The sequence below is a fragment of the Schistocerca gregaria genome, chromosome 2 (assembly GCF_023897955.1).
Source record: "Schistocerca gregaria isolate iqSchGreg1 chromosome 2, iqSchGreg1.2, whole genome shotgun sequence".
Taxonomy (NCBI): domain Eukaryota; kingdom Metazoa; phylum Arthropoda; class Insecta; order Orthoptera; family Acrididae; genus Schistocerca; species Schistocerca gregaria.
This window is the reverse complement of record NC_064921.1, coordinates 17,546,555-17,567,314: the sequence shown is the minus strand read 5'-3', so window position 1 is coordinate 17,567,314 and position 20,760 is coordinate 17,546,555. Positions and strand designations below refer to the sequence as shown.

General features: G+C 40.1%; 1 protein-coding gene across 1 annotated transcript in view; it reads right to left on the bottom strand.

Moving 5' to 3' along the window:
- LOC126333207 (cilia- and flagella-associated protein 57-like) overlaps positions 1–16,421 on the bottom strand; it is a 141,893-nt gene extending 125,472 nt beyond the window's left edge. Inside the window, exons 1-2 of the mRNA XM_049996721.1 lie at positions 16,366–16,421; positions 8,176–8,406 (exon numbers count right to left, since the gene is read on the bottom strand). Coding sequence (XP_049852678.1) covers positions 8,176–8,381 — 206 coding nt within the window. The 5' untranslated portion in view covers positions 8,382–8,406; positions 16,366–16,421. The remainder of the gene's footprint in view (positions 1–8,175; positions 8,407–16,365) is intronic.
- Between the last annotated feature and the right edge of the window lie 4,339 nt (positions 16,422–20,760).

Here is a 20,760-nt window from a genome sequence, read left to right as displayed (position 1 = left end):
TACCTCACCATTGTGCCACCTGGCTCGGATTTGGTAGTCGAGACTTTCTCTTCATTTATTGTGTGGTAATCAATTTGAAACTGCTCTGTTTGACAAATGATGGTGAAGATATCCACCGGACAGTCTGGTAAATGGTGTCTACTTCCTACTCGTTTCAGTCTCTGGGCAACTTCGTTTCTGGTGAAATAGGTTCAGTAGTCTCTATCAGTAAAAGGTTTTGCATACTACTGTTTTGCTCTTACAGGATTCTGACAGAGTCTGCCATATATATATTTTTTTGACATTGCTTGATTAATAAAATACACTTCAGCTGCCTTCCGACAAACTTGAAAATTTTAAACTTACTAAATGAACCGCCTAGTTGCCCTACACTCAGTTAATAATTGAAAGATTGTAAGACTGAAAGTTGTATACACCCTGTGGAATGTGTATGCGTGTGGGGCAGTGATGGGGGGGGGGGGAGGGGGGGGACGTGGGAGACGGGTGAGGTGAGTGAAGGCGGCAATTTATTAGAGCCTTCTACTCCTTTCCTGTTCATATTACGGGACAACACTTGAAATGATGAACATAGGGTAGCGTTCACCATGATGCACTTCGGGTTCCACATAAATGTACCAGTTGTCCACGTTACGTTTCCACGTTGTCTCATCTCCAACCACTGAATCCATATCACCACAATCCAATTTACACGGCAGTCCATTAGCTACATGTGCCCCTGTCGAGGGGTGCAAGGGGTACACCGCACCTAGCCACCGGTTTCAGTAGGGCGCCGAAAGTGTAACGCACCATTCATAACTAGTTCTATTATTAATTCGCACTCAGTGCTATATTACTAATTTTATTTTACATGTCAGTATGGACAACAGGTCTTTATATAAGCGGGAGTCTTCTAGACCCTTGTTCCTCACATGTTTAACTGGGCCCTCATTTGAGTTTAATTGGAGTTTGTGGCATTGTCAGGAATTTGGCCACTACTGAAATACAGAAAGTAGGTTTTCTGTAAATATGTGGGCTGTTCCATAAAGAATGATAATTATTTTTTCACAGTCATAATTTTTCGCGCTAGAAGTTAATCTTATGATATTACATTAGCTTGATATATAACAAATACGCTTTACTAGTTTTATTGGTTGGACTCGTGGTTCCCGTCTTCGAAAATCGGGCAATCTGTGAAAACTTCAGTACCGCATACTACAACAATATTTCAAGCATTGATCAATTAGGGGGCTTTGAAATTCATCTTTCGCCTCAGCGAATCTTCGGCTGGGGCCCATGCAATGTTACTGGAGTGTATGGAGAGTATGTTCTTCCCCACAGCACACTTCGAGGATGGGTTTAATTGTTTAAAAAGGGGAGAGACATTCCACTTCAAAGGAGGATGGAATATGAGCTTCAGTGACTGATCTTACGGAAGAAAACATCAACACCACAGCTGTCACTGTGAGAGAAGATTGACGAATAATCTCATCAACACTTTCAGAAATATTGAAAATTTCATTGGATCCATCCACAAGTTAATGAGATAAAATTTACACGTGAGACGTATTTGTGCATATGGGTTTCAAGACCTCTGATTCCCGAAAGAAAAAAAGCATTCGCAAGCAGGTCTGTATGTAGTTGATGTTAGAGGAATATCCGGAGGTTCTTTCAAAGGTACTCACTGCTGATGAAACTTGGTTATATTATTCTGATCGTGAGAGCAAACACCAGATCTCAGTGTGGAAATCTCCTTAATCACCAACTCTCAAAAAAGCAAAATGGTTGCTTCTGCTGGGGAATTTATGGTCATCTTACACTCCTGGAAATGGAAAAAAGAACACATTGACACCGGTGTGTCAGACCCACCATACTTGCTCCGGACACTGCGAGAGGGCTGTACAAGCAATGATCACACACACGGCACAGCGGACACACCAGGAACCGCGGTGTTGGCCGTCGAATGGCGCTAGCTGCGCAGCATTTGTGCACCGCCGCCGTCAGTGTCAGCCAGTTTGCCGTGGCATACGGAGCTCCATCCCAGTCTTTAACACTGGTAGCATGCAGCGACAGCGTGGACGTGAACCTTATGTGCACTTGACGGACTTTAAGCAAGGGCGTATAGTGGGCATGCGGGAGGCCGGGTGGACGTACCGCCGAATCGCTGAACACTTGGGGCGTGAGGTCTCCACAGTACATCGATGTTGTCGCCAGTGGTCGGCGGAAGGTGCACGTGCCCGTCGACCTGGGACCGGACCGCAGCGACGCACGGATGCACGCCAAGACCGTAGGATCCTACGCAGTGCCGTAGGGGACCGCACCGCCACTTCCCAGCAAATTAGGGACACTGTTGCTCCTGGGGTATCGGCGAGGACCATTCGCAACCGTCTCCATGAAGCTGGGCTACGGTCCCGCACACCGTTAGACCGTGTTCCGCTCACGCCCCAACATCGTGCAGCCCGCCTCCAGTGGTGTCGCGACAGGCGTGAATGGAGGGACGAATGGAGACGTGTCGTCTTCAGCGATGAGAGTCGCTTCTGCCTTGGTGCCAATGATGGTCGTATGCGTGTTTGGCGCCGTGCAGGTGAGCGCCACAATCAAGACTGCATACGACCGAGGCACACAGGGCCAACACCCGGCATCATGGTGTGGGGAGCGATCTCCTACACTGGCCGTACACCTCTGGTGATCGTCGAGGGGACACTGAATAGTGCACGGTACATCCAAACCGTCATCGAACCCATCGTTCTACCATTCCTAGACCGGCAAGGGAACTTGCTGTTCCAACAGGACAATGCACGTCCGCATGTATCCCGTGCCACCCAACGTGCTCTAGAAGGTGTAAGTCAACTACCCTGGCCAGCAAGATCTCCGGATCTGTCCCTCCTTGAGCATGTTTGGGACTGGAAGAAGCGTCGTCTCACGTGGTCTGCACGTCCAGCACGAACGCTGGTCCAACTGAGGCGCCAGGTGGAAATGGCATGGCAAGCCGTTCCACAGGACTACATCCAGCATCTCTACGATCGTATCCATGGGAGAATAGCAGCCTGCATTGCTGCGAAAGGTGGATATACACTGTACTAGTGCCGACATTGTGCATGCTCTGTTGCCTGTGTCTATGTGCCTGTAGTTCTGTCGGTGTGATCATGTGGTGTATCTGACCCCAGGAATGTGTCAATAAAGTTTCCCCTTCCTGGGACAATGAATTCACGGTGTTCTTATTTCAATTTCCAGGAGTGTATTTTTATATTTATGCCTCGTTTTATCAGTATTTTGTATCTGTACACGCACCAGTAACTGGGCAGTACCACAGAGCAGCATTAGTGTTAATTGCATTTCTCAGCCTCCCGATAGTCAGAATTTAGCTCAGTGTAAAGTTTCCTATTAAACAACATGAAGAAACACCTTTCCCATTATCAGAAGCATTAGTGAGCCGATTCTAAAGGACCTTGCAAAAAATGGTTTCCAGCATGTCTCTGCAGACTGAAAGGAACTCTAGGACAAGTGCACTGCATGCAGAGGAGACAATGTAAAATAACCTATCAACATTATGGGTATGAGTAGAGATATACTGAAAAAAAATTATCTTTTTTTACTGAACATCCCTCGTATTTTTGACATCTTTAAAAGTGAAGGACTAAACATTTGGGCGCTGTAAATGCTGAAATTGAGATTCTACAAAATATATGAACCCTATACCAATATTAATACTCTAATAAATTATATATAATTCCTTCATATGTGGTACCATTTCATAATGTTCACCACTTTGTAGGTTTTCTGAATACCCAAAGGACAGAATTACACTGTATTAATTTTCAATGCCAAAGTAATAGTATGTCACACATTGGCTTGAACTGACGAATAAAACTGCTGGTTTTCGTGTAGCCGATTTGCAGTGCATGTGATTGTTAAAATCCGTACTAGCAAGACTAACTTGTTACCCATACCTTATCCGTATCCCCATTTCTGGTCGACGAAGCGCCAGACTTAATGTGCCTTTTGCTTCCATCGTCACTATAAATACAACATGCAGTTTGTTCAAAACGTCCAGAACGGTTTTTCAAGTGGGTGCAGAAGTGGAGGAAGCGCACACACTGGTAGGCGTTGAGTATGCGGAGAAAGAAGCTGCGCTTCCCCAATATGGTTCTAACATTACTCATTGTCCTACATCTTTGGCACAAGAGGGCTCACCAGTCACTTCGTAATGGTGACTGTACACACAACTGTTGAATTTTTAGATCACTAATGTTGGTAGCAGCCGGACTCAAAACACTCGAAATCGCAAGTCAACTGGCATGTACTAGCTTCATTCCATCCAGAATGAGGAAGCACTCGTTCAGGACATTGTGACAAAATATAATTCCACCTTGAGACGATAAGCACGTGTTCGGTGCTCATCTGCATTCATATACGACCGCTAGTGTCAACTGCCACAGGTGAACTGAACTAAACACCTCTGCTCCTGTACAATCGCTCATAGCAATAATGCTATCGATACTGCAATACAGCGTACAACCATTTCCTCACAACACCATGTTCTAATTAAATAGCTAATTGTTGGAGTATCAGAAGTATATATTAAGTCGTTTTATGATTTTTCGGAAATTCGCAATATACGGGTTCGCCTTTGGGTCAGAGCATGTCCGGCATATACAAGTAACAAATACATAGTTTGTCGGGAACTACAACTCCTTTGACAGCCGTGAGTTCCGTAGGCAATTGTTTTGCAGACATCTTTGTATTTCCATTGGTCTACGGTGAATATTTTCTACATTTCGGATCGGTAGCTAATGTCTTGAAATTACATGTACAATGTGCAGTAGATTCGAAATGCTAGAGCCTGGGGAGAGGACCATCTAAGTCATTAACAGTGGCTGCACCTTGTCTCTTACGGTTGTTCCCTTTTCCTGGTAACCTTTAATTTTTTTACTCTAATACAGAGTATATAAGAGCGTTTTGCCTTCTGAAAAAGTTACTACATTCTGACGCACTTAAGGCGAATTAGGTTTTTTTCATACTTCCTGACGTAATGAATAATTTTTACAGGGTTTTAGGCGCAACTGATTTGGCACACATCTGACACTCTGGCATACTACTTATGTTGGACAGCATGTGGATAGGATTTTGATGCATAAAACACTTCACAATATCACAGTTAACAATGGACCGGGCGATAGATTATTCATCTACATCTACATCTACATGACTACTCTGCAATTCACATTTAAGTGCTTGGCAGAGGGTTCATCGAACCACAATCATACTATCTCTTTACTATTCCACTCCCGAACAGCGAGCAGGAAAAACGAACACCTAAACCTTTCTGTTCGAGCTCTGATTTCTCTTATTTTATTTTGATGATCATTCCTACCTATGTAGGTTGGGCTCAACAAAATATTTTCACATTCGGAAGAGAAAGTAGGTGACTGAAATTTCGTAAAAAGGTCTCGCCGCGACGAAAAACGTCTATGCTGTAATGACTTCCATCCCAACTCGTGTATCATATCTGCCACACTCTCTCCCCTATAACGCGATAATACAAAACGAGCTGCCCTTCTTTGCACCCTCTCGATGTCCTCCGGCAATCCCACCTGGTAAGGATCCCACACCGCGCAGCAATATTCTAACAGAGGACGAACGAGTGTAGTGTAAGCTGTCTCTTTAGTGGACTTGTTGCATCTTCTAAGTGTCCTGCCAATGTAACGCAACCTTTGGCTCGCCTTCCCGACAATATTATCTATGTGGTCCTTCCAACTGAAGTTGTTCGTTATTTTAACACCCAGGTACTTAGTTGAATTGACAGCCTTAAGAACTGTACTATTTATCGAGTAATCGAATTCCAACGGATTTCTTTTGGAACTCATGTGGATCATCTCACACTTTTCGTTATTTAGCGTCAACTGCCACCTGACACACCATACAGCAATCTTTTCTAAATCGCTTTGCAGCTGATACTGGTCTTCGGATGACCTTACTAGACGGTAAATTACAGCATCATCTGCGAACAGTCTAAGAGAACTGCTCAGATTGTCACCCAGATCATTTATATAGATCAGGAACAGTAGAGGTCCCAGGACGCTTCCCTGGGGAACACCTGATATCACTTCAGTTTTACTCGATGATTTGCCGTCTATTACTACGAACTGCGACCTTCCTGACAGGAAATCCGGTGAAATGTAATGCCGAAGTGGATGGTACACTGTCATATATTTCAACCTCCGCATGTGTGTATGATGGTGACGCACTCTGCTCTTATTTACAAAGTAGTGGCATGCAAAACGCCTACAGCCCAGTGTTTCGAGACTTATGAACACATAATGTATCATCTTGCACATCCTTACCCTGACAGACAGAAGAGCTAAATATTAGCTTAATATTTCGTTTCCGGATAGAAGACGGCCGGAGAGGGGGGGGGGGGGAGCGGGGCGAGGGGAGGGGGGTGTGCGGGTGGGGGGAGGGGGAACTTGATTGACTAGTTGTATTTTATATTTTTGTGGCCTCACAACTTCAATTTAAAGGTGAAAACTGTTTCGGCTTATGAAGTCATCGTCAGGTGACTAATGATAAGCACCCTCGAAAACACCACTGCATGTGGAGGCTAAATACTGAAAGCTGAAGAAATCCCTTTTAATCATCATTTTTCTTTATTTATTCAGAATTCTTAGATAATTTGAAATTTATTTATGCTCAGAATACATCTCAGCCACTAATACGTGACGCTATATCACTATATCTGTATATACTTTGAACCTATTAAAATAAAATTCAGTAACCGTTGGGCCTGAGCAGAACATCTCTACTGAATCTCTTTTAACCTTGCAATATAAAATAACTCAACGTTAATAACCGAACCGAGGAATCTTCAGGAATTCAAATAGTTTTTGGCTGTTCTACATTAAATTATTCCATTTACAGCAAAGTAAAAAATAAATATTGAGTAGTATACTCGCAATTATTCTACAAGTTCCAAAAACAATTGTAACGAAAAAATGTCATTTCTGTGTTATTGGGAGTAAAAAAGAAACCTGTATTCCGTCAAAAGAATATAGATGCAGACGGAGAAGTACCCGCCCAGTTGGACGTGCATGTTTAGGTGCTGCTTTCGGGATGGTGAGGTACGCCGGCCGCTGGTTGAATCCGCCCGGTGTGTTAGCGACGAGGGTCGCTGCGATGAGCAGCGTGGGCGCGGGTTTTAGGCCGTTTCCCACATCCCACTAGGTGAATACCAGACTGTTACTCAAATCACGCTTCAATTACACGATTTAGAAACATTCAAAAAATGTTCTCTCACTTTCACACGAATAATACTCTATATATTCCGTCCTGGGGGGTAATGGGGTGGCGAGAGGAAGGACATCTGGCTACCCCTCCAAGTATCCATGCCAAATCCATTAACGAGCATGCCGAGCCTGCACTAATGCTCCTCAAAAGCACAAGAATAAGAAACACAAAAAGAAGATATCTCAAACAGAGAAATGAGGTCATGCATACGGCATTATATGTTTAAAAGCTATGTACATAATTTCTTAACTAGGTTATCAATTAGTATTTGCAAATAAACAGCAACTACACTTTGTCGTAAGGTATACACTCGAATAAATCTCCCAGTCATAAAATTAACTTATGAATTATCTTTTTCATGCAATGTGCTATAGTTATTTTCACGCATACAGAACAATTTACATCAGTGGATACCAACTGAAAGACTGTAATTAAGGAGCATTGCTTTTCCACCCACTGCACGAGATATTCATTAGCAATATGTGTTGATCTAAATACCGATATCAGCCATTTACCATTTTATGATATAAGGAATGCCGATACTAACACTTACTAATAATTACTGTAACTAATGAAAATAGTTCACAATAGCAGCGCTGATCCACTAGCAGAGTACTGGATTGTTCCAAGTAACTAGAAGTTGTTCTTTGTACAGGCTCAAAAAATGGTTCAAATGGCTCTGAGCACTATGGGACTTAACTTCTGAGGTCATCAGTCACCTTGAACTTAGAACTATTTAAACCTAACTAACCTAACGGCATCACACACATCCATGCCCGAGGCAGGATTCGAACTTGCGACAGTAGCGATCAAGCGGTTCCAGACTGTAGCGCTTAGAACCACTCGGCCACAGCGGCCGGCCCTTTTTACAGACCGCTACAAAGTAAATACAACAGTAAACATCACACGTCATACCTGTCCATGCTCACATGAATCATTGTCAAAGCTTTCTCGTTCTCTTCCAATCGAATATAGCTTTGTTCTTTCTCTTTGAAGTTATGTAGTGCGAGAACTCCTCCAACAGGATATAAAACATTATTGCCCTTAATATACTGTGCATTTCCTTTTACTCCCGTCTTTAAGCCCAGAATAAGATGTGGATGAAAATGAGTAGCAGCCATGGCAGTAGTATGTCTTCCTGAAAAACTAAAACACATACAAACGCTAAGAAGTCTGAAAATAATGACATTAAATATAAGTTAGGTACTAAGAATCTCAGAAATAAGATTACTCGTACGGCGAGTTACTCTGTGTCATGGTAAAATCTCCATGAATTTGTTGGTTTATTGTTATCTAACTGATGTAAGAACAGTGACAGATGCGGCAGATAATTTCATGGCAGGCAGGAGTCTATTTCTAGCAGCGTAGTTCACAAGTGTACTGTGTACTGACTAGAGCTGTAACACTTTCCCCAGAGAACGACAAATCTTGGCAATTACTTTTAGCACAAACTACATTGACACTCAGACATTATGACATTATGTACACGTACAGAAATACGTAAAATTTTATATCTCTGCAGTTTGAGTCGAATCTATGACTACTCTCAGGTGAAATATCCGCCTCAACCCCTTCCCCCGACCATGCCACTGCTATTCCAAATCCGTCGTTGAAATTGATGCAACAAAAGTGGAAAGCCGTTTGGGAATAAGTTTCCACGTCATTCAAATGACACCTTAGTTACGTAACTAGTTTTATGTTCCGTGGATCACTTGTGCAATTAATACTTAGTAACGATGTGGAACGCGTCATTTTACACATTCATAACTATATATGGTTACAAGTGACCATTTGCAAGTGCGTTTATTTAACTTTTTTAAATGTAACAGTGTGGTTTACTAATTCCTGTTTACCACCTTTCGTGCATTACACAAATACACATTCTTCTGTGGAATAAAAGGAGCTGTCAAGAAGTAACTTTTTCAGTTAACGAAATTAATTTTGCTGCACGTCAGACATCAAAATTCAGTTTGAAAGCAACCTGAAAAACTTTCTGATGTTAAATGAAAAATTATGATAGCGACTCAAACGACAGACTCTTCCCAATTTCTCAGTCAAACAACGTATTTGATGGACTTAAGATACAAGTTAGCGAGTTTTTCTAAATGCAAGCGATATGTCGAACAGCACCATACACGAAGGTTAGTAACCTGTCATTGTGGCGTTACTATATGAAGAGTCCAGGGGAAAAACCTGATAAGTCACAATTCTTATTTTTTCAGGAGACGAAATTTAAAGTTTCAAGACTCATACAATTTTAGTTTTTCAAGATATATTCTTCATTTTTGTTTTAGACCTTAATATATCTTTCAGAAAAAGAGTACTGCTGAAATCATACACATCTGAATAGGATTTACAATAATATGATTCATTTTTATTACGAAGGCAGGTCGCACAGAAGTCCATAACATATTGCAGCTAACTACAAGATTTCAAATTCATGTTACAACAAATTGTCTCTTATAATCATTTAATAATCTTCTATAAAAGGTCTTGTGCTTTTTCGATGGTGGATTACTGCAAAAGATGATCAAAATACACTTGCACTTCACTACGGCAAAATCTTTTCAAGTTTTGTAAATCTCTGTATTTCTCAACAGATATTTTAAGATCATCTGCAAAAAATCAGAATCCTTTAATTTAAATAGCTATATGCCTTATACTAAAAAATACTTATTTCAATAAATAAAAAAACTTTCAAAACGTAGTGCTGTAAAATAATTACTATACCTTCACATTTAGCAGAGAGTAGGCTGAACTCGCCTTCTTTCGCGCTGGAATCTTGCCCTTTCTTTCCACGAAGAAGTAATGAAGCTTGCTCATATGCTCCATTGTAGCTTCCTCTATACCGGACCAGTGCTGCATGGTGTCATGTGACTTCCAATTCTCTTATTGGCCTGGACTGGAAAGGGAGTTTCTTCTTGTTTGTAGTATTATCCAGATGCTCTGCCCAGCATTTGATTATCTCTGGTTTCTCCTTAACATCAATGATGATAAAAGGCGAAGGGTGTGTGCGTGAATTCTGAAAAACCTGACACCAGTCCTTTGGAATTTGACATTCCTGAGTTTGACCTATCATACCAATATTTTTATCACATTCGAGGTACGAATGAACTCTTATCAGGAATGTCATCTTTACATAGTCCCATCGTTTTTCTGTATGGATCAGATGGTGAAGAAATCTGAACACAGTGGAATTCTTGTTTTGCAGAAGATCTCCAGTGTCTGACTTCCGGATTTAAAAAATTGTGCACAAAATGATGAAGGAACGATGCAACTTCGTCTGCTCCTTTTCGGCCTGTGCACTCTGGATGCATGTAAAAATAGCCCTCCCCTGTTGCCAAAACATGAACATTGAATATAAATACAGAAAGCTGTCGCTTATAATAAACTTCATTTGTCTTTATATTTGTAAAAGGCAACTTTTTGCTATAGTCCATCGTAATTGCAACCTTTTATGGATTTTTTGACATTCCATCTTTGCCTTTTCTTCCTGTCATAGAACACTTTTTCTTTTCTGAAATGCAATTCATGGGCCAAATTTTTCTTCTTGGCTAGATACTCATCGCACGAGCCACAAGTATCAGATCATGGATATCCAAAACTCATATAGAAATCTGAATTGAATATAGTGCGGCATGTTTCATACGACACGTTCTGATCCTCAAACTTCTACTTGAATATGTTGTTGTTGTGGTCTTCAGTCCAGAGACTTGTTTGATGCAGCTCTCCGTGCAACTCTATCCTGTGCAAGCTTCTTCATATCCCAGTACTTACTGCAACCTACATCCTTCTGAATCTGCTTAGTGTATTCATATCCTGGTCTCCCTCTACAATTTTTACCCTCCACGCTGCCCTCCAATACTAAATTGGTGATCCCTCGATGTCTGAGAACATGTCCTACCAACAGATCCCTTCTTCTAGTCAAGTTGTGCCACAACCACCTCTTCTCCCTAATTCTATTCAACACCTCCTCATTAGTTATGTGATCTACCAATCTAATCTTCAACGTTCTTCTGTAGCACCACATTTCGAAAGCTGCTATTCTCTTCTTGTCCAAACTATTTATCGTCCATGTTTCACTTCCATACATGGTTACACACCATACAAATACTTTCACAAACGACTTCTTGATACTTAAATCTATACTCGATGTTAACAAATATCTCTTCTCCTTGCCATTGGCAGTCTACATCTTATATCCTCTCAACTTCGACCATCATCAGTTATTTTGCTCCCCCAGCTTCATAGTGCACGTGAAATCCGTGAATACAGGGGAGGATGGACCTCTTCTCCTTGCTAGTGCAACGGACCGCACCGAGAAACGAGATCCGTTCCAGCTCGCACTGGTGGCGAAAATGTATTTATTTACCTACAGTTTCAGTCAGCAGTTGTTGATAAGTCCTATTTTTACATTTAAAAACAAAAAACAATGAAATTTATGAAGAACAGATCTATGTTCCTAATAAGTCTTTTTTGAGAAAGGAAAACATAAAGTTATTACTCTTTAGCTGCATGGGCGGCAGCAGAAATTTATTCAGGATGAGGGCAAGTTTCTAAAACTTCCGTCACTGAAAAGCTGATTGAGTTGCTTTGAAGAACTAAATGTTACAGGATATAAAACACATTGTATCTAAGAGTAGTTAATATTAGTTTGAAGGGAGATTATTTTGATTCCTAATAGGTAAGCATATTTCAATAGGGTATCCAAAGCATATCTTAATATGGATGCCATCTTTCTTTTCGAGAGAATGGTCTCAGTTTACATCTGTTTATGGGCAAATCCACTGCATCCACCGAGTTAGGAAGTTAAACAGGAATCAGGTTGATACCGAAAATTAAAAATCTGACATTGAAAAAGAAAGAGAACTAAGAAATTTAGCTAGTGAAACTGTGAAGAAATACCATTCATGAATATTTCTCAAAGTGGGGACGTAGGAAACAAACTTACACGAAAATTTATGTAAGTCTGATACCATCTGTAAGTTTCATATCTGTTCATTGTAATGGATTTCTTGTATTACTTTCATGTCCTATACTCTTTTTGATATATCAACTGAGAATAGTGAAATATGTTTTGGAAACAACATTTTAAAATTGTTTCTTAAAGTGAATCCTATGCTCAGTATTCAACTAGACGAATGTGGAAAGCCTGTAGGAGAGAATTTAACAGACGTGCACCTGGTAACCGAGGCCGTTTCGCTTGCCCGACGTGACACTTTAACATACGGTCATGTCAGCTAAATTACGGAATTTATAAGTCTGTAGCTGCATATTGTGCTATGTCTTTCCGCAGAGATCGGGAAGATATCATATCCGGAGATTATGCATTTTTTGCCTTAATCTTTCACGCACTACTACATCACAGTGTTTTTTTAGAAATGTGTCAAATTTCTGAAACGAATGAGAAGTCTTTGTCCCAGATTCCAGCAGAGTGCATCAGCTCCCTCCTGTCCTTCCCTTTCTGATGTCCATGTTTGGGTGGAAAGCCCACAGCTCTCCATTTTGCACACAAAGATGGAAAAAGAGCTAAAAATTAAAGGTCAAAAAATTACACATAACAGGAAACGCTATAGCTAAAAGAATCGTTATTTTCCGTAAGGCAACTGCAGCGTTAAAAACGCAGTCGATACAAACGTTATACTGATGGAAACATATATGTATTATGCCAAATGAAGACGCATGAAAGCCCTAAAGGCATACTGGCATAAATAAAACTATCCAAAAAGTGCCTTTCAGCTATATTTCTTCAGGTTCGCAGAAGAGCTTCTGTAAAGTTTGGAAGGTAGGAGACGAGATACTGGCAGAAGTAAAGCTGTGAGTACCGGCCGTGAGTCGTGCTTCGGTAGCTCAGATGGTAGAGCACTTGCCCGCGAAAGGCAAAGTTCCCGAGTTCGAGTCTCGGTCGGGCACACAGTTTTAATCTGCCAGGAAGTTTCATATCTGCGCACACTCCGCTGCAGAGTGAAAATCTCGTTCTATATTTCTTCAATTCATTCTTCTAGAACCACAGAGCTCAACCACCATTAACATGAACAAATCAACGTTTTCCCCTTTGCCTTACGAAACACAACCAAAATTTATTTTAATGAAAATGAAGGAAAGTGAGTCTACACAGTGCAATCAGTCTGTATTTTCTGGCGTATAAACGTCATTTGGGTAAGAAGCCGACGTAAAACAAAACATGAGGGCTATAAAAATAATCCGGGAAAATCGTAGTCTACGGCATACAGATTTCAGCAGAAATATTCTCCGTGACACACAGTATGGTGGCTTGATGATTACAGATGTACCAGTTAGCTCCCGATTCTTTAAAGAATCGAACTCTCAAGCATAAAACAGTTTCAAAACTCTGATTACTGAATGAACAGCAAAAATGAAGTAAGCTATAAACTTTCTTTCTTCATAATTTCTTGGGGGGGGGGGGGGGGGGGGGAGGGGTGTCAGCGAGAAGTAGTTTCGAAAAGGTTTGAAACTATATATAAAGTTTGTTGCAAGTCGCTAAGTACTCTGATTCTCAAATAACGGATGATTATAGTTCGGGTATCTGCGAGCAGTGAGTTATGCTGCCTCAATACAAACACACAGTTTCTATCTGCAATACTTGTCTTACTGTGTTAAATCTTTAACATAAGCAGATCATTACAGCATTTTGAATTTTTAATTTCGGTCAATAATTGCACAAAATACTGAAAATAAATTTTTTGTTGCTCTTAGAAACCCGGTTGGGTGCCATGAACCGGGTTAGAAGTTTGGTCATGTAGATACGTACGACGAAAAGCTGGTCGCAGGCCGGCCCACATTACCTTCTAATTAACTGCATCCACGCTCAGACGGTAACGCATTTCGAATATCGTTTGTATGCAGCGACAACCGCTACGCGTTGACATCGTTTTCTAAACGTTAGCCAACTTCTACCACAACGATAGAATTAAAAGTAATTTAAACAAATTTACAACATGAATACCTAATCACTCCACAATTACACATTACGTTTCGGAAACGAGAGTGGTCGACAAGAAATAGCAGCTTCTTCATAAGATAACATGGTAGACAAAATTATGTGTAATAATTAAAATTTATTTAAGCGATGTGCAATTTCACGCCCTGTAGATTCAAGACCCTATGGTTGAGTCGGTGAACGGCGATCTCTGAAGTTGTGTTGCGGACACTTCACATATTTATCGCATCCTATCACGTAACACAAATCCGCATACGCCTCTTTAAAGCAATGTTGTTTTAGCCTGCAGCCTTTTGCGCTTCACACCTGGAAGCTGGCAACGGCACTGTCATTTGTCACGGATCTTTCGGCGACTCAACTATAGAAGTGCACCAAAAGAACGCCCTAATAATGCCATCGTGTGGACTAACGCAACCATTTGGCGAAAACACTGAGTAACGCTGCATAAAATTATATCAGATACATCGTCAGGAAAGATGAGAGAGCTAGATGGATTCCTTTAGCTGAGAATATTGATGGATGGAAAAGTCCGTAAGAAGACTTTGTCCACCATTGGATGACAAATGGCTCAACATTGTGCACCATTGACAAAAAAAAAAAGGCAAAAGAGATTGAGCCCATACATTAACTGTAGTAGCACCACCATGTTTGTGATTTTTCAAACCGATTCTTGAAACGAGAGTAAACAAGTACGTGGCTTCGTGTATTCACTTCTTACAACGCTACGCTGAAATATTTGCTATATGATCATTGGCGGCAGTGAGCGAATCAAAAGTTTTCATATAAATCGCCTTCATTTTAAAGTAAAATACTTTAAAGTAAAATACTTGTGAATAATATCTCTCTTTGTGATTAATGAGACGTCCGTCACCGACACAAATAAGGAATATGGAAGAATGTCCTGCAAGAATTCTACTGCTTTCTACGACGTAAATATCACCTATGACTCGTCATCGGTTTCAACTGAGTGGTTGTCGCATTGTCCACTTGGCTTTACTGAAGACTCACATGAGCTGTTCTACAACGTATCACACTCGTTCATGAACTTTCAAACCAAACTTTTGTAGAACAGGAAGTGTATCAGACTAGCAGGGACTTCGGACACTACAATTTGTTCAATTTGTTTGGAAATAAGTATAGAACATACGGTAGTTATCAACACGTATCGGACTTGCCCTGAAAATGTTACTGCATAAGTGTAGATCTAAAGGAAGAGCAGCAATACTGGGAATTTCAAATTATATAGAGGAATGGATGCTTTTGCAAGTAACGGTTAAAGCAAGTGTGGATAAAGAAACCTTACGATATACAAGGGCTTGACATTCACTTATTTTTACGGCAGATGCTTCGGTCGACTGCATCCAGATATATCTCGAATCCGATGTTATAAAGTTTGCTAAGTTTGGGAAACAGGTCACTACACAAGTTCACAAAAGAAGAGCCTCCTAAAGCTACTCCTTAAACTTGGCACAAATTATGGGCGAATGCTGAATGATGCTGGGGGTGAAAACAGTGAACCAAAAGATATAAAACTTGCAAAAGTGCACAACGGAAACTATTCGACCATCGAGCCCAATTATGCAGCTTTACTACAATCATTCATTGAACATGGCACTTCAAATTGGATAAAAAATTCTGAAACGTCACCGCTACATTTTGTCACGCTTCATACCATGAAGTATTAAAACTTACGAGCTTTAATCATTTAAGAAACCTGCACACAAAATTTCAACAAAACCTATGATTCTCGAGTGGGGATCCCTAGAGTATTTGATGCGGTATCAACCTACTATAATTTACAGTCGCCTATGGGTGCCTCAACAGGATGTCCTGAGAAATAGTTTTCCACTGCCATGGTGAAAGAGTCTTAACAACAGATAATTTCCCTTCTAAATCTTCGTACTTGGATATCTCGTCATGAACAAATAAAATTGTCCGATCTGCGTATCGACAATTTTATCGCTATAAGTGTCGTGCTATTTACTGTTAACCAGTAACTGCATACTAGAAAAAGTATTTCTCATTCACTGTACAAATGCCAATCAAAGCCCAATAACTCCGATTGTATTCTAATATGATTGCTTGAAATATTCAAGCAGAATACCAAAGCTCAGCATTAAAACCAAATTGCAATAGAATCTTACCAATAATGACGAAGCCGTGGAACGTATTAAACAAGACTGTTTATAGCAATATTATAGCAACCGTGTTACAGAACTGTCTTGTAACATTTTGTCCACTACAGTGACGAATGGTGCTCGGAATAAAGATCTAAATCTCAAAGATTATAATGCCATAGTTCCATGGAGATAAAACAAGAAGGCACCCGTCATTACGTCAAAAACTTGAAGCCGACATTCCTCATCCTATGTAGCCCAATAACATTATATTCACCGCACTATAGGCCATGTGTAATATAGACTGCGTGTGACATCGTTACACTGAAACCAACATCTAAGTCACATTATTTGGAAGAGAAAGCCGAGTTTCATTTATTACTAAATGAGTGGAGTGGCGTTGACAGTTACAGTTTTTCTTATTTACAGCTGAAATTAAGCATTCATTTTAACAACAAAACAATTTGCCTTATTGCTGTTACACACGTAATAGTGTAGTTAATCTAATATGAAAGCGGTTATTATCGTTTTTACTTGTGGCGAGGTGTAGCGCACTGACAGTTCTGTTTAAAAGCAACAGAGTTACAGTTTTTCACTGAATTCTTGTCTTTGTTGCACTTTGAGTATTTTAGGCCACAGCTTCTACAGGAGTAGAAGACAAAATACTAGTTTGGCAGGCAGCATTACTTTTTTGACGATTCCTCAACAGAACGTGTGAAATGTTTTGTTACGTTTTTATAAGAAATTAAATTCATATCTGTCCACAATGTCCGGTTTTCACACTTCTATTTTATGACTTTTAACACTTAAGAGTGATGCCGGTATGTAAAGCAAGCAAAAGATTTCCACTTTACATGAAAAGTATCTCCTCAGAGAACTTTACTGGTCCACTCAACGAGAATCGGATTCCACACGTTTGCTTTGAGTAATGACGTCGTGCCAGAGGCAAGGACGCTACCTTTTTTTTTTTTAACTTCTATGGACGCTACACCATAGACCATTGATAACATAGACTGCGTGTGACCGTCAATACGCGAAATCCAACATCTAAGTCACGTGACTCGGCGCACGCGCCGAGCTTCTGTTATTAAGCACTGTGTGGAGTTGACAGTCACAGTTTTTCTGATCTATAGATGAAATCAAGCATTGATTTTAACAAGAAAACAAATTGTCTTATTGCTATTACACATGTAGAAGAAACAAATGGTCTAATTGCTATTACACATGTAGAAGTGCAGGTAACCTGATTTCTCCAAAGTTCCAAATATTAATGCGATGATTATTGTTTTCATATTTGCCAAGTGAAACTTACTGATAGTTCTGTTTAAAAGCAACAGAATTACAGTTCCTCTGTGAATACTTGTTTTTGTTGCACTGTACGTCTTTTTGTCCACTGTTTCCACTGGAGTCGAACACAAAATATCAGTCTGACAGGAAAAGTCACTTTTCTGACCAAAAATTAAATCCATAAAGACCGGTTTTTACGCAAAATAACCGTCTATATTTTACTTCCTTTGCCACTTAGTGATGCCAGTATGTAAAGCTAGTTGTAGGTTACCAGTTCACATTAAAAAAAATTGAGGGAATTCAACTGGTACAGTCAACAGCAACAGATTTTATACGTATAATTAACAGCCTACATTCATCTTTAGTTGCGTATGACGATGTCAGATCTGCACCACGAAGCACTTTCGTACTGGCATATAAACTCACTCAAGACCTGCTGGAAGTGTTTTTTAATCCTGCGATAAGTAGCAGAGGAGCACAATATCAATCCAACAGTCTGAAGCTGCTTCCAAGAGACTTTTAGCAAACATTCAGATTTGTACATTTCCTATTGTTCAATTCTTTTATCTTGGCGGTTAGCGCATGCCCGCCCAGACGCGGGAGATAGCTGCGTTGCCTGTTGTACGCACCAAGAGAAGCAGCGCCATAGTATAGTTCGCAAACTTGCGTTTAGGGGGGAGCGCGCAGTTTATGAAGTAAAGCCACCACGGCCGCATTGACCCTTTCGCTGCTACAGAGACGTGCACCCAGCATTCCAGGATGTGCACGATTTTGTCATCATTGCACTGCTCGCCTGTGCAGACACACGGTGTTTCGACTGCTCTGACACAATTTATCATTCGATTTCACAAAAACTATTTGGCCCGCAAATTCGATTTTTACACATCTTCTTGACTGATACCTTCCCCCCATAAATGACTTATTATTTGTTTCGATGTTCAACGCAGTTATCGTGCATCATTAGATGTAGTAAACCATTGCACGAAATTCTGAAGAGTTTGCAGAGGTAAAAGTCCACAGCGTATACTTTCCGTATGGTCGATTTTAGTTGCCACTAGAAATTTCAAAAAATTACATTCAAACGAATAAAATTCGTGTAGTAAGACACTTCGATATTGTATAGGCTTTAACCATTACGCTAACGCAGCTCGTCATTCAAGATATCTCCCGGAGGACCTTATCACGCAAAATACCGACGAACACTGTTGGTATGATTATGAATTGCTCACGTTTCGTCGAAGTACAAGAAATACACAATTACCGCTGCTCTTTGTTGCGAAAAAGCGGTTAGTGAGAATGATACAAACACCTTTCCTTGCTATCGCCTGAATTAGGTAGCTTGTTTGGTTTAATTAATCAATAGAATATGAAACAACTGGTATAAAGAATGCTTTTTCCAAACTTTCTATAAAAGAAAGTCTGCTAGCAAGAAATTGCTTTTGTTCAATTACTTTATTTATGACTGAACGTTTCTAAAACTGAAGACATTCGTCCGAGCTCTGCACTGCAGTCTAGCTCTGGCAACGTCATTCTCTGTTCATTGGCTGACTGTGTTTTGTGACGTCAGGTGCGCAGAACGAACCTAAACTCGGCCGCCGACATAAATGATGCGCACTTTAGTGCTAATTGCTCTGCCATTGTAATAAATAACAACTATGATTACATACCTCAGCCAGTTTCTTAAACATTGCATTTGGCTAGGAAACTGAACAAAGTACTGGAGTGCCTCATTTGGCAAATTTAACCATCTTCTTAAATTTCTAGTACCGGTATGAACAGAAAAAACAGAAGTGGCTTATCTATTATACCCACTGATCATCCTTATCTGTGCAAAATGGGCCTGAAGGTATTAAACAAATCTCCATTTTTAATGTGAGAAACTCTTTTAAGAAATTGGTTACCTCAGATTTGCAGGACATATGGAATGACGTTTTCCTTCAGCTGAATAAACATGTGGCAAACAGTCCTCCACTCGATAATTACATTCATCAAATGAAAAAAGCTGTACTCATGGAGTATTGTAAAAGAAGGCTATGTGATGAAGTAATACTCTACAGCAATAAGCTACACCATGCTCTCATTAGAAGAGTCCAGACAAAAATAGTTTTGTTTAAAAATCAGTGATTTTTAGATTGTTTTGAAAATAGAATTACATACACATGTGGTAGCACTTACAGCTGAAATGTAGTTTTTCTGTTTGTGTGTGTGTGTGTGTGAAATAAAGTAATGACAGAATCCCATTCTGTAAACATTCCCTGTATGTTTCTTAAATTCTGTTCTCTGTGTGTTTCTTAAATTCTGTTGCTGATAACTGTGAAATTAATGTCTTATATTTGTTTCAATGTGTAATTCAGAGTATCACTTTCCAAATTTCTATGCATTAAAAATGTTTTATCATCTTAACTTTTAAAATGCCTAAACTGTTTCTTTTCTGGCGCTTCAAATATCACACATACCAGATGTCACAAAGAACAACAAACCATTGGAAAGAGACTTAACAATCCTCCATCAAAACATGCAATCAATAAAAAATAAAATACACCTATCAGAAGCTGGGCTACAATCTTTGAACTGCACAGTAGTTTGTGTTACTGAACACTGGTATAGAGACACAGAAATCCAACAGAACTACTTCAAGGGATGGAGGATCATGCATTTATATCAGATAAGGAACAGAGTTCAAATCAAGACATGACCTCAGTACAGTAAGAGAAGACAAACACTATGAAATATCAGCTATTGAATTAACAGGGCTTGATATCACCAATATATTAATCATTTTGTGTGTGTATAGATTTCCCAGTGGTAGTGTGGACACTTATTTCAATAAATTAACAGAAGATAAAGTCTCAAGTACAAAAGTCAACACAATTCCGTGTGGTACATTAACATCGACAATAATATCATAAATGAATCCAGCAGCACCCTCATTAATACCCTTCAAAGTTTTGGCATTCCCTATTGGCCAATAGTGCAACAAGGGTTACAACAATGACTGTATCAGTAATTGACCATGTGGCCACAAATATGAACAGGGGAAAATGTGATGTAGCTGTAAAAGATCTAGAACAATCAGACCATCTATGTCTAATAACAACAGTAAAATCAGGCATCAATACGTTCCCTGAACTCCAA